We start from the raw sequence: 13,614 nt of genomic DNA on the forward strand, positions 1-13,614 counted from the left end.
TACAGTGTGATATTAAAATATGGAACACTATTTAATTGTTCTGAACATATGAAAATACACTATTCAGTAAAGGATATTCTTGTGACAAATATGATGTCTCCCTCTTGCAGATGTCTCCGTCTTGCACTCTAAAAGGGGGACAATACAATGAATGATCCTAACTATTTTATGTCCTCCCTTTCAACCAAGCAACCCTCTGGAACCTCTCTTTCATGCAAAGACCAGAGCATGAAACACTGACCTCTCAAATGCTGAGCTTGTGTGACACATGGTTTCCTACAGCAAAGGTCTTGGGTTACAGCCAGTGTTACAGGGCCAACCCTGGGAAATCAGCAGGAAATACACACAACTAAATCATATTTTGGTACAATCATTTAAATCTGATGTCATGGTTATTTGTGAAATTTTAAAGATCTTCCCAGTAATGAAAATGTGGGAAAAATTCATAATTCTCAGAGGTAGTTGATTATATACAGATGATAGAAAGAAAAGAACCAAGTGAGTAAAACTATACATGTCACAGTCATCTGACAGAACTGAACATACTCCATGATTAATGCTGTATGTGGCAACAGAACCAGTACTACCCAGGGTATGTTTACATTAAAATAGAATACAGTTGTAACTTTTTACATGCAGTATCATGAAACCTTTTGAATTCAGGTAAATGGTCAAGGTCACTGGCTCTAAGAAGAAAAATTATTTCTGTACATTATCTTGGGTGCTTTTTTTCTCACTATCTATAGTTACCAAATTTTGTATATGGTTTGCATCTGAGGTACCATGTTAATTTTGGAGTTGAAAGGTCAACAGTCAAGTTCACTATGACCTAGATAATAAAAATGGTTTCTGCACAATAACATTAGTTCTATATCACTTACTTGGATCAAACTTTGTGGATGGCTTGCACTTTATCTAAGAAAAAAAGTGGTTTGATTATGGGTTGAAAGACAAAGGACAAGGTCACTGTGACTGACAGAAGAAAAATAGTTCCGGCACAAAAATTTCAGTTACCTGCACCAAAGTTTGAGGATGACCTACATAAGAGTAAGAAAGAAACCTATTGATTTTGGGGTTAAAAGGCAATAAGTGAACTGCTTGAAAGAAGATAAATGTTTTATTTTTACATAATAACTTTTGTTCTTGTCCATGTACGTGACCAAAGTTTGTGGAGGTCTTGTACTTAAGCTATTTGAACAGGATTATTGATTTTGGGGTCAACAGTCAAGGTCATTGTGGTTCTAAGAAGAATTGGTTTTGTAGAATAGCTTTTATTCTAGGGCAAGTTCCTTGACCAACATGATTTGTGATGACTTGCACTTAGGCAAATAAAGAAAACTCTAAATTCTTGCATCTAGAGATCAGATCTTATTTTATGGCAATTCTAATAAGAAAATAAATGTTTCTTCATATTAGGTTGAGTTTCTGGACTGCATATCTTGGATAAAGGTCTTGATCATTGAGACGTGTTGTTCAGTAATCTTCATGGCATGGAAGTAGGACTATGAATCATGAGTTGGGTATATAATGTGCCATTGACTTGACTAATGCAACAGATTTCCTCTTTAGTTGCTTGTCAGCGAGAAACTTACCTATAATAACAATCAAGAAACCAGTAAATTTTGTTCTTTGTGGACACATGTCCTTCACAGAATTTAGAAAAGGCACTTGTCCCCTAGTCCTGACCAGGTAAAACGTGGCTGTGCCAGATAAAACTTTACCACTTATTTTACAATGAGACAAGTAGATGCACATTCACACCTTAAGAATAAATCTCCTTAAATACATGTATATTAATATGACAAAAATGAATGGTGGGTTTTTTTTTCATGGTGATACTTTTAAATGATCTATGCATCATTTTAATATGGAGAAATGTTTCTTTTGAAAGAGCTATCAGACATGTTTGAGTTAGACCTGTGGGAAGTTAAGGGCCAGAGAATGTCAATATTTGGATTTTTTCATCTGGTCTAAGACAGTGTTACACTCTCCCTAGGTTACCAATATTTTCAAGACTGGGCAACTGTGTTGATTCATTCTGATGCTACTGTCTTCACTCTGAACATATAATTTCATGATTTTTATCCATTTTTAGATCAGACTTGCTGTGTTATAAAGGAAGAGTTAGTTTGTTTGATTCTTTGGGTTTATATACCATTTTTAAGCACGTGATAGGCTATACATGATGGCCAGTATCCCATTGAAAAAGAATACTGTGTAGAGTAAAATGATGGGAGGGTTTAATAACTGTTGCAAGGATTGAGTGTGTGGAAAAATATTTATTGTGCTGATCTTGATATAAGGTGAACATTTGAGAAGACTTGAGGATTTAATAAATGTTCATTTTGAACAGGTGTGCTTTATCTGGTTGTGTCCTGTCTGAAAGGTTTCATTTTATAAATTTGCCACTTTATTTGCTTGTGAAACCCTTGTAGTCACATGGACTACCCAGCAAGTAACATTTATTTTATAACCAGCCTTGCGATATTTTGGGGGGAATTTATTCTTCCTGCATTAATTTTTGTCAAATGTCTGTTTGTACATGGTATACTCAAGAATAGCCTTGTAAGATAAAGTGTGTAGAGGCCATTGCAGATTAAAGTTGTGCATGTGTGTTGTGTAGTTGATGTGTAGGATAGATATGATAAATGTAATTTGCAAACATTTTCAACAGGTACATCTTGTGACCTCTCAGGCTTTGCAACTGGGATTAGAAATTCTGTAAAAATTAACATTTTCCCTGTATGTTATGGTGTAGAAAATTGTGATTTTTCTTTTTGTACATAATAGCGTTTGCTGTCAGTGAACCTTTTGCAGTATAGTAGATAAATTAAGAAGTGTGATTTTCATTAGACGAATTCACCTTACAACACAGAGAAGTAACATGTATGGATCTTTACATGCAGTAATATCTGTCGTGACCTTTAGAGATTGCATTGAGTTAAAGATATCCGTTTAAGCTGTGCTGGTTAAATTTTTAATAGATAGAAGCAAGTATTCTGGAGTATAAATTCTATATGCCCTCTTCTTCAATGGGGTGCTATTCAAATAATAGATCTTGTTATTTGTGGTTGAGTATGTTTCACTCTGAAGTCTTGCATATAAAAAATTGTATTAGCGTATTTGGTGTACGTGGAGAACAAGGTTTGAATACTAGAAGAGCAAGGTATGAGAGTGCCTTTTAATTTTAGTCAGTGTGACAGTGTGAAGCCGACATTGATGTGAAATCAGGTAGATCAGGTGTTTCAGATGATATCTGTTAATTAAAGGTGTGTCATTTTAGCTTACATTCACTAGGAAATGGCCATATTAGCTTACATTCACTTGGAAATGGCAAGCACTTCTCAGGTAGTGGTGTTGTTTGTGGCAATGTTAAGAGTCAGTGTTAAGATTTTGTGCACAGGTTTTCTTAAAGTGTTTCATATAGAGAAGCTATGATATGGGCATATTTCCATAAATAAATGGAGTTATGTAACAAATGGTGGGAGTTCATAAAACAGTGCACAGGTGAGACATTGAAACCCTAGAATACTTGATGGAATAAAAAGAACTTTGAGAATTGTACAAGGCTTATTTGTATGCCAAAATATGCTGATTGGTCATAACTCTTTAACCTGTATTTCATGGAAAATCTTTCTTTAATGTTTAAATCGCGGCACAATATACAACAACCTCTTGGCAGAGCATATTACACATGACCATGTCTGTCATTTTGTCTGTTTGTGAACATGTCATTTTCTGCACAAGAAGTTCAGTTCTCTACCATTTACATTTACCAAACATGGATGGCATATAGTAGAGGAAACTCTATGGATTTTGGAGTCAAAAGGTCAAAGGACATAGTATAACTGAAGATGGAAAATGGTTTCTGCACAATAACATAAGTTCTGTATCATATACTTAGATCAGATTGTAGATAGCTTGCACATGGGTTGAGAAAGAAACTAATTGATTTTGGGGTCAAAAGGTGCAGAGTCAAGGGCAATGATTTAAAGGAAAAACATTGTTTCCTCACAGTAACATTATTTATACATCACATGCCCGGATAAAACATCATGGATAGCTTGCACTTGGGATAAGGAATATTGTTTAATGTTTTTAGAGTTGAATTGACAAAGGTGAAATTCACTTAATTTTTGAACAAAAATGGTTTATGCAAAAGTTTGTGGTAGACATGCACTTAAGGTATGGAAGAGGCATATTGATTTACAAGTCAAAAGGTCAAAGGACAAGGGCATTTTGTAACTCAAAGAAAAAGTGGTTCTGCAGAATAACTTTTGTTCTTGAGTAAGTTCCATGAGCAAACTTTGTGGATTGCTTATGCTTATGTTGGCTTCTGAGATCATAGGTCAGAATCATGGTAAGTCAAATAAGATAATGATCATTGGTTTCTACATATTAAGTTTATTTACATGTATAGTCTGTGTACAGTTACTAAAGGTCCAGGTCATTAAGATATTGGTCAGTAATCTCCTGTCCACAGTGTCCTTTGAGTGTTTATTTAGCTATCAAGCTTTGATGTTTTGGCAGCATCGCTTGGCTAGTACCCTTGCTGTTCTTGGATTGTTTTCCACTGATTTTGTTTTGCAAAAGTTGGAGCTAACTCAGCCATGTTTGATGGTTAGATTAGGTGAACTATGCTGTATTCTGACAGTTATTGCTGGTTGTAGTTACAATGGTGTGGAGTCTTCACTAAAGACTATATATGATGTCTAGTTGGTCGTAAACGAAAATGGTGCTTCCACATTTGCAATCTTGAAAAGCTTGATATTATCACTTCACCTAGATGTCTGATCATATGAACACTGTGCTTTAACCAAAAGACCTAATATGATGTCTAGTTAGTCCTAACTAAAGATGGTGCTGATCTTATAGTATGGCCATGGTGGGCATCATGAAAATCTTGTTAGGGCTCAAGAATATAAGAGATTGTTTCAACACACAGCAGTTCAGAAGAAGAAATAATGGATCGTGGAAATTCCTTTTTGCCAGTATGGCATCAGTCTCATCAGCAAACTCGTTTATTTACATATCAGCATCACCATTATATGGAATAAACCGAAACAATGTTTAATGTTATGTAGGTACATTTTACTTTACACATTTCTCTGAAAATAGATAAATACAAGACCACTCACAGTAGTAGTTTGGATCTGCCACTACAAGTGCAGACTGTATTGTCATTCCTGCATATTAGTGAGGATATTTTAAATCTGATAGGTTTAACTTGTTAGAACTTTAGCAGCTCTACAGTATGACTGATTATATTTTCATTAAACTTGGAAATAGGCATTTATCTTCTAGATACATTATGTTTTATTATGAGCAAGAATTAATTGGGTGACCTTGCATGTGATTGGCAGACTTTCATGCCATTTGACCTCAAACTGTATTTCTGACCAGACTTTAATCAAATTTGGTAATTAGCCTGATATCATCGGTGTTGCATGATTTCTTATTATGACCAAGACAAATGAATTATTATGAGGTCACTGCCTGAGTTTACCATTTGACTTACTGTATTTCTGACCCGATTTTAATCAAACAGGGTCATCAAGATCTTGGTTGAGTATGGTTATGAGTGAAATTCACATATGTTGATGACCTGACCTTGCATTAATAGGCTGAAGTTTTCAACAATTTCGTGAGAATATTTCTGATCCGATTTAGATCAGATTTGTTTGATAGTCTTGTACTGTGAAGATATTGGATGAGTTTGATTATGAGCGAGAGTTAGGCATCTTGGCTGGAGACCAAATTCAAATCTAATTTTGCTTCACTTAATGGTATATATTATCATTGTTGCAGACAGACTCTATACTATAATGAGATCTATGAATATTAATGATACACCTTGCATCTGATTGGCTGAACTTGTTGCCTCTCAAGATCTTGAGACTATATTCCTCAGCCAGTTTCTATAAAACTTTGCTCATGGATAACTTCTATTACAAGCAAGGGATTGTACATGTTGATTATGCATTCATCATTAGAATGAATTTTTTTCACTATAATAAAATAGGTAAAATCACAGTGATATATAATTTGGGTGATAAGTTACATTGGTCATGTTGTTACATTACTGATCATTTGTAATCCATCTCAGTTTAGGTCATTGGCATTGTTTTCTGATGTAAAATGAATCATATTATGCAGATATTGTGGAAAAAGTTCAATCTTTACTTTGAACAATAATAGACTTAAGCCATTTCAATTCATTGGATAGAATTTTGGATGATGTGTCAAATAGTAAAATTGTTGATAATTCTTCCTGTCCTGTTCGAAGTTTGTGGATTGTTTGAATATTACTATCATCATATTTCCCAAAATTGTGAAGCAGTAGTCCAAAAGAAGAAGAATGAATACGTTGTAAAGTAATTTCTAATGGTCAAGTGATAGAAAACTTTTTATCCTCTTTAAGTTCTTGAGTTTTGGTACAGAACAAACCGGGTTCACTTGCTTACAAAATTCTTATCAGTTTGAACTCCCAAAAGTTTTTGTGTCATCATTTATAATTCGATTATTTTCAGTATGAATAAGATTTGGATTTCTGTTGACAGATAATCTTTGCCTAGTTCCAAAGAACATACCTTAGTTTTTTTTAGATTGATAAACATGTTATTTTGTGAGCTCTGATATTCAGTTTGCTATGAATCTTCACCCAGTTGTTTGTTCAAAGTTCGAACATTAACACCAGGCTTATTCAGAGTAGCATCATCTGCATAAAGTTCAGTTTTTGCATGTTATATATGAATACAGGAGCAAGCCGTACATAAACTGGGTGAATAAAGTAGGCCCTAAAGTAGATCCCTGTGGAAATCCTTTATTAGCTGTGAGATAGGTATGATTTGAACCATAAGAGTGATAAGTGAGAACATTGGTATTTTTAAAGTTATCATGTAAGTATATCATAGTCATTTAAGTAAAAAGAAAGCCTTCTTAAAATCAGGGTATATAGTTCCAACCTATTCTCCATTGTACATAGCAAGCAACCATTCATCAATGAGCTTTGTTAGCACAGATTGACAGTGTTTTTAAGTGAATTAAATGGTACTGTGATAGCTAACCACAGGGATGTTTGGAGTTATGTCTATTAATTTAGATATATGTGGCAGAATAGATGTAGGTCTCTAGTTATCAGGATTTGATTTTGAACCCGTTTTAAGAAGAGTAAAGTTTGCTATCACTTGATGACGTAGGATCCATGTTCATACTAATAATAAGAGGAACCATATTATGATGAAGGCACTTATAGGAAAGGATTGCTGTAATTATTTTTCAAGATCAGTGGTGGCATACAATTCAGAATGGACCTGATCCAGTCTTTAGTCTCATGTGGATATGGCAGACACAGAATGAAAATGCAATATCTTGAGATATATCAATGCATTTGGACTTTCCACCTTGTTTTGCTCCAAAGCAGTGTTCCCCAAATGCAGTACATTCATTTTATCATTTCTATACCTTAAAGTTGATGTTCATGCATAAAAGTCCTGTATCCATATCATAAAGTATGTCACAAGTGGAACTAATATATCTAAACTGTAGTTGCAAGCAGCCTCTCCTAACCAAGTCAGAAGCAAGTAAAGGTTAGGACCTTTTCTGGTCTTCAGATTTTAGTAAAAACTTTGCTTTTAGTATTACAAAATTATTTTTCTCTCAAACTCTTTGTGCATATTCTTATTAAACCAGAGATGCCAACCTTCCAGATTTTAGGGAATTATTATGAATTTTTAGTGCAAATTTCTGAATTCATTTTTATGGTAGATTGATGAAATTTTGGGTATGTTTTTGGTACTGGATAAAGCTTTGAATAGTAGTTTTCTGTTTGTAAAGAATTAAAAGTTTTGAAGTAGGAGAAATTAATTCACCATTTATTATCATTGGACCTTTATTGTTTCTGACTGTACAGGTACATATAGGCTCATAGGAAGATGCAACAAAATTGTCTAGGTTTGTTGCTTTTAAAAACATGTTGGCTGTTCCATTATGGGCAGCTTATTTCCACAGAATTTATTCTAGGGATCCTGATAAGCATTCTGAGGGTTTGGTATCTCTGGTTTAGACAGCTGAGAGGAACTGTATCCTGGTTTCATTTTAAGTAGATGTCTAAAGCATTCAGAGTAAAAAGTACCTTGCCCAAGGATACACCACAGTAGCTGTCCTTGGCTGATCCTATGATTAGATTCAAATTTAAATACTTTTGGTCCCAAGTCTGGCATGCTATCCACTCACCTACCATGGATCCTAACTGAGAATTGCTCAACTATGTTTTTTCAAGCATGAAAAGGTTTCCATGTGTTCAGTTTAAAACTAAAATGAAATTTGCTTTCCTTTTACTGTCATTTCCTCTGACAAAATTATTGATATTATATAATGCATTAAATGCATTAAAAAGTAACATCTCACTCGAAAGAGATTTTAAATTTAGTGAAACTAATCTAGGGTCTTCTGTACATCAATAACATTAGGTTCCTTAGTTATCGTTGTATGTTAAGAAGATGTAATCTTGGCAGAAATGACGTTGGATATAATTGGGACATCTAATTCAGACTGCATATACATTGGTGACAGGTATCTTATGGTCTCTACAATATAATATACTTATCATTACTACAGTTTTGCAGAATTGTTTTGGTGAATATATACAATACATTAGATCTCATGAGTGAACAGTTGTTACTACTGCACGCAGTAATTAGGTACTCAGTAAATACTATGTTAATCAGTACAGGCTGAATTTATACTATTATATATAAAAGTCTACTTTATGATCAATACAGTTCTCAGTTCTGTTTGTTAGACACTTATGAACAAAACTATTTTCTTTATGAATGAGTCAGCAAGTGAGAGGAAAAGTATTAGCATTGTAAACTAGACTTACTGAAATTCAAAGAAAGTTTTAACACCTTATATATTCACATGTACATGAAGTCCAACTGCAAGCAACATAGGCCCTTGTCTACTATCACATATTGCATCTCAGCAGATCAGGGTCATTGTTGTTTTTTTATATTGATTACTCCTAACAAACTGCATAGACCCAGATCTTCCATAGATCTGGGTCTGTGCAGTTTGCAGTTGGACTCCACTTGTAAGCAAGTTTGTATGGGATATCTTCACTCGGTAAGGAAAACCATGTCAAAACTCCATAGCTAGAGTACACACTAAAACTCAGGAAAACAGGTCAAAACTCCATGGCTTGAGTACACACCCCAACTCCAACTGAATAGCGTGCAAACAAATTAAAATACAGATTTCAGAGTATCAGTACAGGTGATGCTCGATTTATGCCATAGATGTGTTCCTGATGCTATTGCATGAATCCAAATTGACTTAAATTGAAAGTGACAGTGCAGTCTTGGTGAGTGATGAGGCTGCATGCAATTCAAAGCATATGGTGCCAGCATTGGCGTAAAAAGATCACAGTGATGCAGATTTAATGGATTTTCATGATTATAAATAGTGTTAAAAACGTAAATGGAAGTACATATACCAAGTGTCACCTGTACATTTATATGCAGATATCTGTTACATTTGCATAGTTTCTTTTTAACATTTTAACAAATATAGGACTTGTGACAAAGGTAATTTTTAGTTTAAGCGAGGTCTCGGATTGAATTTCATGAATAAGTGCCAGGATGTTTAGAAAATTTACATTGTAAGGGTTAGTTTGATACATCATTGCAATACATGGGAGAAATCCACTATGCTTTTTATCAACTGTGGCTGTTTGTGCAGAGATTTTCACATTTGATATAAATGTTGTATACATATACCTGCTTAACCATCAGAGCAACCATGGCTAAAAAAAAAGCACCTTGACCCAAAGTTATTATTCAAACACAATCAAACAAATAGGCACTTTCATTTGTGTTGGAGATTGTTGTATTCTTTTTGTTCATGACATATTTGTTTATGTATACTCATGAAAAATGACAATAACTCCACCCATAGGCAGCTATGGTTGATAAAGGAGTGTAGCAGATTGTCTCCAATGGCTTGCAATGATGAATTTGTAGTTTCATGGCACAGTAACACAAGTTAGTTATTTAGTGAAGAGGAGACTGAAGTAAGTAACAGATTCAGATTATGGCACTAGCTTAGCATCTGCACTGTTATTATTAAAATAATAACCAAACTGAACATGGAAAACTCAGTGCATAGCATGACAGTCAATAGAGCTGGGTCTACACTCTATCCATTGGATAGGTAGAAACAGCATCTGCCAAAAAATGTGTTTACTTTCTGAAAATACTAGTTCTGGTATCAGTGCATTTAGTTTGGGCATTCAGGAGTCAGTGATAATATAAATTTACATGTATGATAAAATGTTTTAAATTGCTTTTATGTAATCACATAGAGAAACTGACACAGACTTGGTTTATTTTTAACTGGTATGAGGAATGAATCTGACAATATAACTCCTTGATATCGATTTAAGATTTTATGTAGGAATTAGGTTGTGGTTAAAATTGTAGGTGGGTGTAATGTTGCTTCAGTAATGGATGAGAATATAGATTAAATATCAAAACCAAAGGGATTGTGTATTTAAATTTCTGCAGTCTGACATACTAGATGAGGCCAAATGCCAGGTATTCATAGTGGTAGAGGGTTTGGAGTGGAGCAGTTCAGTATACAGAACAATATGTCACCAAGCAGTTTACATAATTTTGCAGAAATGATAGTGTGGAGTGGAGATCTACTATGTTTTACTTGTCATACAAATTCATACACAGTAAAGCTTCCCAAAACTGGGTGCTGCTGGGACAGAAAATAGCATCAGTTTTATATGTGTGGCCACAGTGGTTTTGATTGATGGTAGAATGGCGTTTTTAGGACCATAATATCTAGGCATTCTGCAGAGGCGATTGGACTACAGAGAAGGGGCTAAGTTTTAGAATGTTCCACTTTACTAACGTGTCTAAATCTGCATTGCCGTGTGGTTAGTGTGCACAGTACCACTTAGAATACACTGCCTCAAACCTCTCCATACTGAACTGTACTGTATTTTTTCTTTGACACCATTAGATTGAGAAAAGTTTGTAAAAGATAGACGGAGAACCAGCCAGATGGTCTGACCCAACATGCTCTAGTTATACTTTATTTCCAACAGTCACGGAAAAATAAAATAATTACAGTTCTCAATAGATTTTCAAGTAGAATGTTTCCAAAGTTCATGCCAAGGGTACAGTTTATTATAATTTTCTATATTTTGCAGTGTATGATGAGAAATCCTAAACTGTTGCTATCTTGCTACCAAGATATCTCTGGTAAGAGTCTGTTTCTGGACCATTCACAACGTATCCCTTCCAGTGTTTTTTTCATGATATTTCGCACAAACTCTGTGAGGCTGAATCATTAATTGATTAATATGGATGAATAGTTTCCATGGCGATGGCTACTCTTCTTGCTATAAAATGAATTATAATATGTTCTTTTGACACATTTAAGTGAGTTTTATACTCGGAACACATTTGATGAAAAACAATTCTCTGGTCTGGAAGAATATTTAGTTGAGTATATGCACATTACTGATGATCAATTGTGAATACTTATACACTGTTATATCCTTTTTTGAATGACACACTCTGAATTAAAGGACATATTCTGGGATTAAACCATTTCCTATATGAATGAATTTGTCTGTGAAAGCTTAACCTACATTTGACTCCACCCAGTTGGTCAAGAGCAGAGTTAGTATCTTGTAACAATTCAGCCAGATGGAAGCAGATCGGGACTCCTTGTCAGACCATGGTATGAATCTGGCCCTGGATGCTAGTGTACGGATACGGTTTCCTTCTGACAGTCAATTGTTGTCCAAACTCTACTCCAACCATGGAATTAGGGTCAGGATGATAAGGAGAACGCGGCCACCAAAAATACCTACAGTACGCGAGCTGATCAACCAGTTCTCCAAGAAGCATGAAAAGCTTCTGATGAAAGAGGTGAAAGAAGGTTCAGCAAAGAGCGGTAGCACCACACGAGCAGACAGGTAAGACTATTCCATAAATAAAAGTTTTGTTCGGTTAAGCTAAATAAGACTTCCCATGCAAATATTGAGTTAATTTGACAGTGGCAAAGTTTTTGTAATGTAAAGTCACAAGTGGTATTGCTAGGTGCACACATTGACAGACATACATAAAAACAAAGGATCAGATACTCTCTGGTAAATTTCTTTGATGTCCCCACACCAGGTTCATGAGACTGTGTGCATCAGAAAATTGCTTAGCTAATTGCCCCTGGTCAGATTGTGTAAAATAACCATATATTTTGTATGGCTGCTAGATCCAGACTTGAAAAAGAACACAGTTAAAGAATAAGTACAGAACTACCAGTAAATACTGCCCCTCTCCTCCTGTTTTAGCCCCACCTCCCATTTGGTTTCTACCCTTTGAATATAAACCTCCTTTCTGCCAGTAAATTAAATATTTATCTATTGCTTTACTATAATAGTATGGCACAGTCACAGACCTTCAGAGTATTTGCAAGGAAGCAATTATGCTGGAGTGAATAACAACAGTTTACACACATAGTAATAAATTATGATTTGAAAATGCTATTTTTGTTAACTAAGGACAATAACAGGATTATATCACCTGTTTTATAACATCTTTATAAGTATGTTGATGTGTATTTGTTTGTTACTTGAGCTGTATCAGTATTCACCATAAGTTGTAAGCTACTGTGTAAATTAAATAATATAATTTTTTATAGGGATGAAGCAAAAATATTACAGAATTCTTAGCTGTATGTATTACTGCTCCCACTCCAGCAACACACACACACACACACACACACACACACACACACACACACACAGAGAAGTTAAATAAAAGATCTGCTAAGATTTTAATTGATTCATACACCCAGTGCGTTGGTGAGAAGATGGCCGAATCCACCACAAAGAATGAGATTCAGGCTTCATTCATGAAACTCCGAAACTTGGGTACACACTCAGAGTTTGATACTTAGTTATAAACAAATTGATTTAAATCAAATATTTGTAAGATGTGATTTTATTCAGTTCATGAGTTGTGTTAAATGTGATGAATAATTTCATAAAAATAAAGCATGATGTAATCTAATGAATCAGAATTTGAGTTCTGGGTTTGCATTCAAGTTGAGGAGTTTAGCAAATGTGGGATTAGAATTCACAGCCCCTTAGCCCACTCTACTCTGCTGCTGTTGAAATAATTCATACACTGATGTAAGTGAGGAACCAACCATTTAATATGTGTGGGTTTTAATACAAATGTGCAGCCCCAAAATAAATTGAAAAACTATTCTTGCTTTGCCTTTTATAAAAAAGAACTAATTAGACCAAATATATTAGTTGGAAAAAATAAAGTCAAAAGCAAACAATATCCTGGTTTGAAAGAAAATTATTGGCCCCCTCTTTCACTGACAATGGTCTGTCACTGAATTGAAAGTTGGGCAGAAGAAGCAGGCAGCTTTCCATAAGATGTACCTAGGAGAAGGTGATACAATTGTTAGATACAGTAGCAGGTGTCTTCATACAGCCATCTTGAACTGTACAAGCTAAATAATTTTAAAACAATAAATTGTCTCCTACTTCTTATCCTCAGTGTCTGATGAAAGAGTTTTCCCGAA

The 13,614-nt window shown here is 34.7% G+C and overlaps 1 protein-coding gene across 5 annotated transcripts in view; it reads left to right on the top strand.

The window, feature by feature from the left end:
- LOC149806839 (uncharacterized) overlaps positions 1 to 13,614 on the top strand; it is a 247,442-nt gene that overhangs the window by 67,120 nt on the left and 166,708 nt on the right. Inside the window, exons 1-2 of one of the 5 annotated variants that reach the window (XM_089958468.1) lie at positions 3,404 to 3,507; positions 11,222 to 11,995. The exons of 3 other annotated variants lie outside the window; for them this stretch is intronic. In XM_089958468.1, coding sequence (XP_089814594.1) covers positions 11,724 to 11,995 — 272 coding nt within the window. In that variant the 5' untranslated portion in view covers positions 3,404 to 3,507; positions 11,222 to 11,723. Of the gene's footprint in view, positions 1 to 3,403; positions 3,508 to 11,221; positions 11,996 to 13,614 lie in introns of those variants that run through there. One more of the 5 variants, XM_089958478.1, reaches the window with a different exon arrangement.

This window comes from Sinohyriopsis cumingii, chromosome 1 (assembly GCF_028554795.1).
Source record: "Sinohyriopsis cumingii isolate HCF-2022 chromosome 1, ASM2855479v2, whole genome shotgun sequence".
Taxonomy (NCBI): Eukaryota; Metazoa; Mollusca; class Bivalvia; order Unionida; family Unionidae; genus Sinohyriopsis; species Sinohyriopsis cumingii.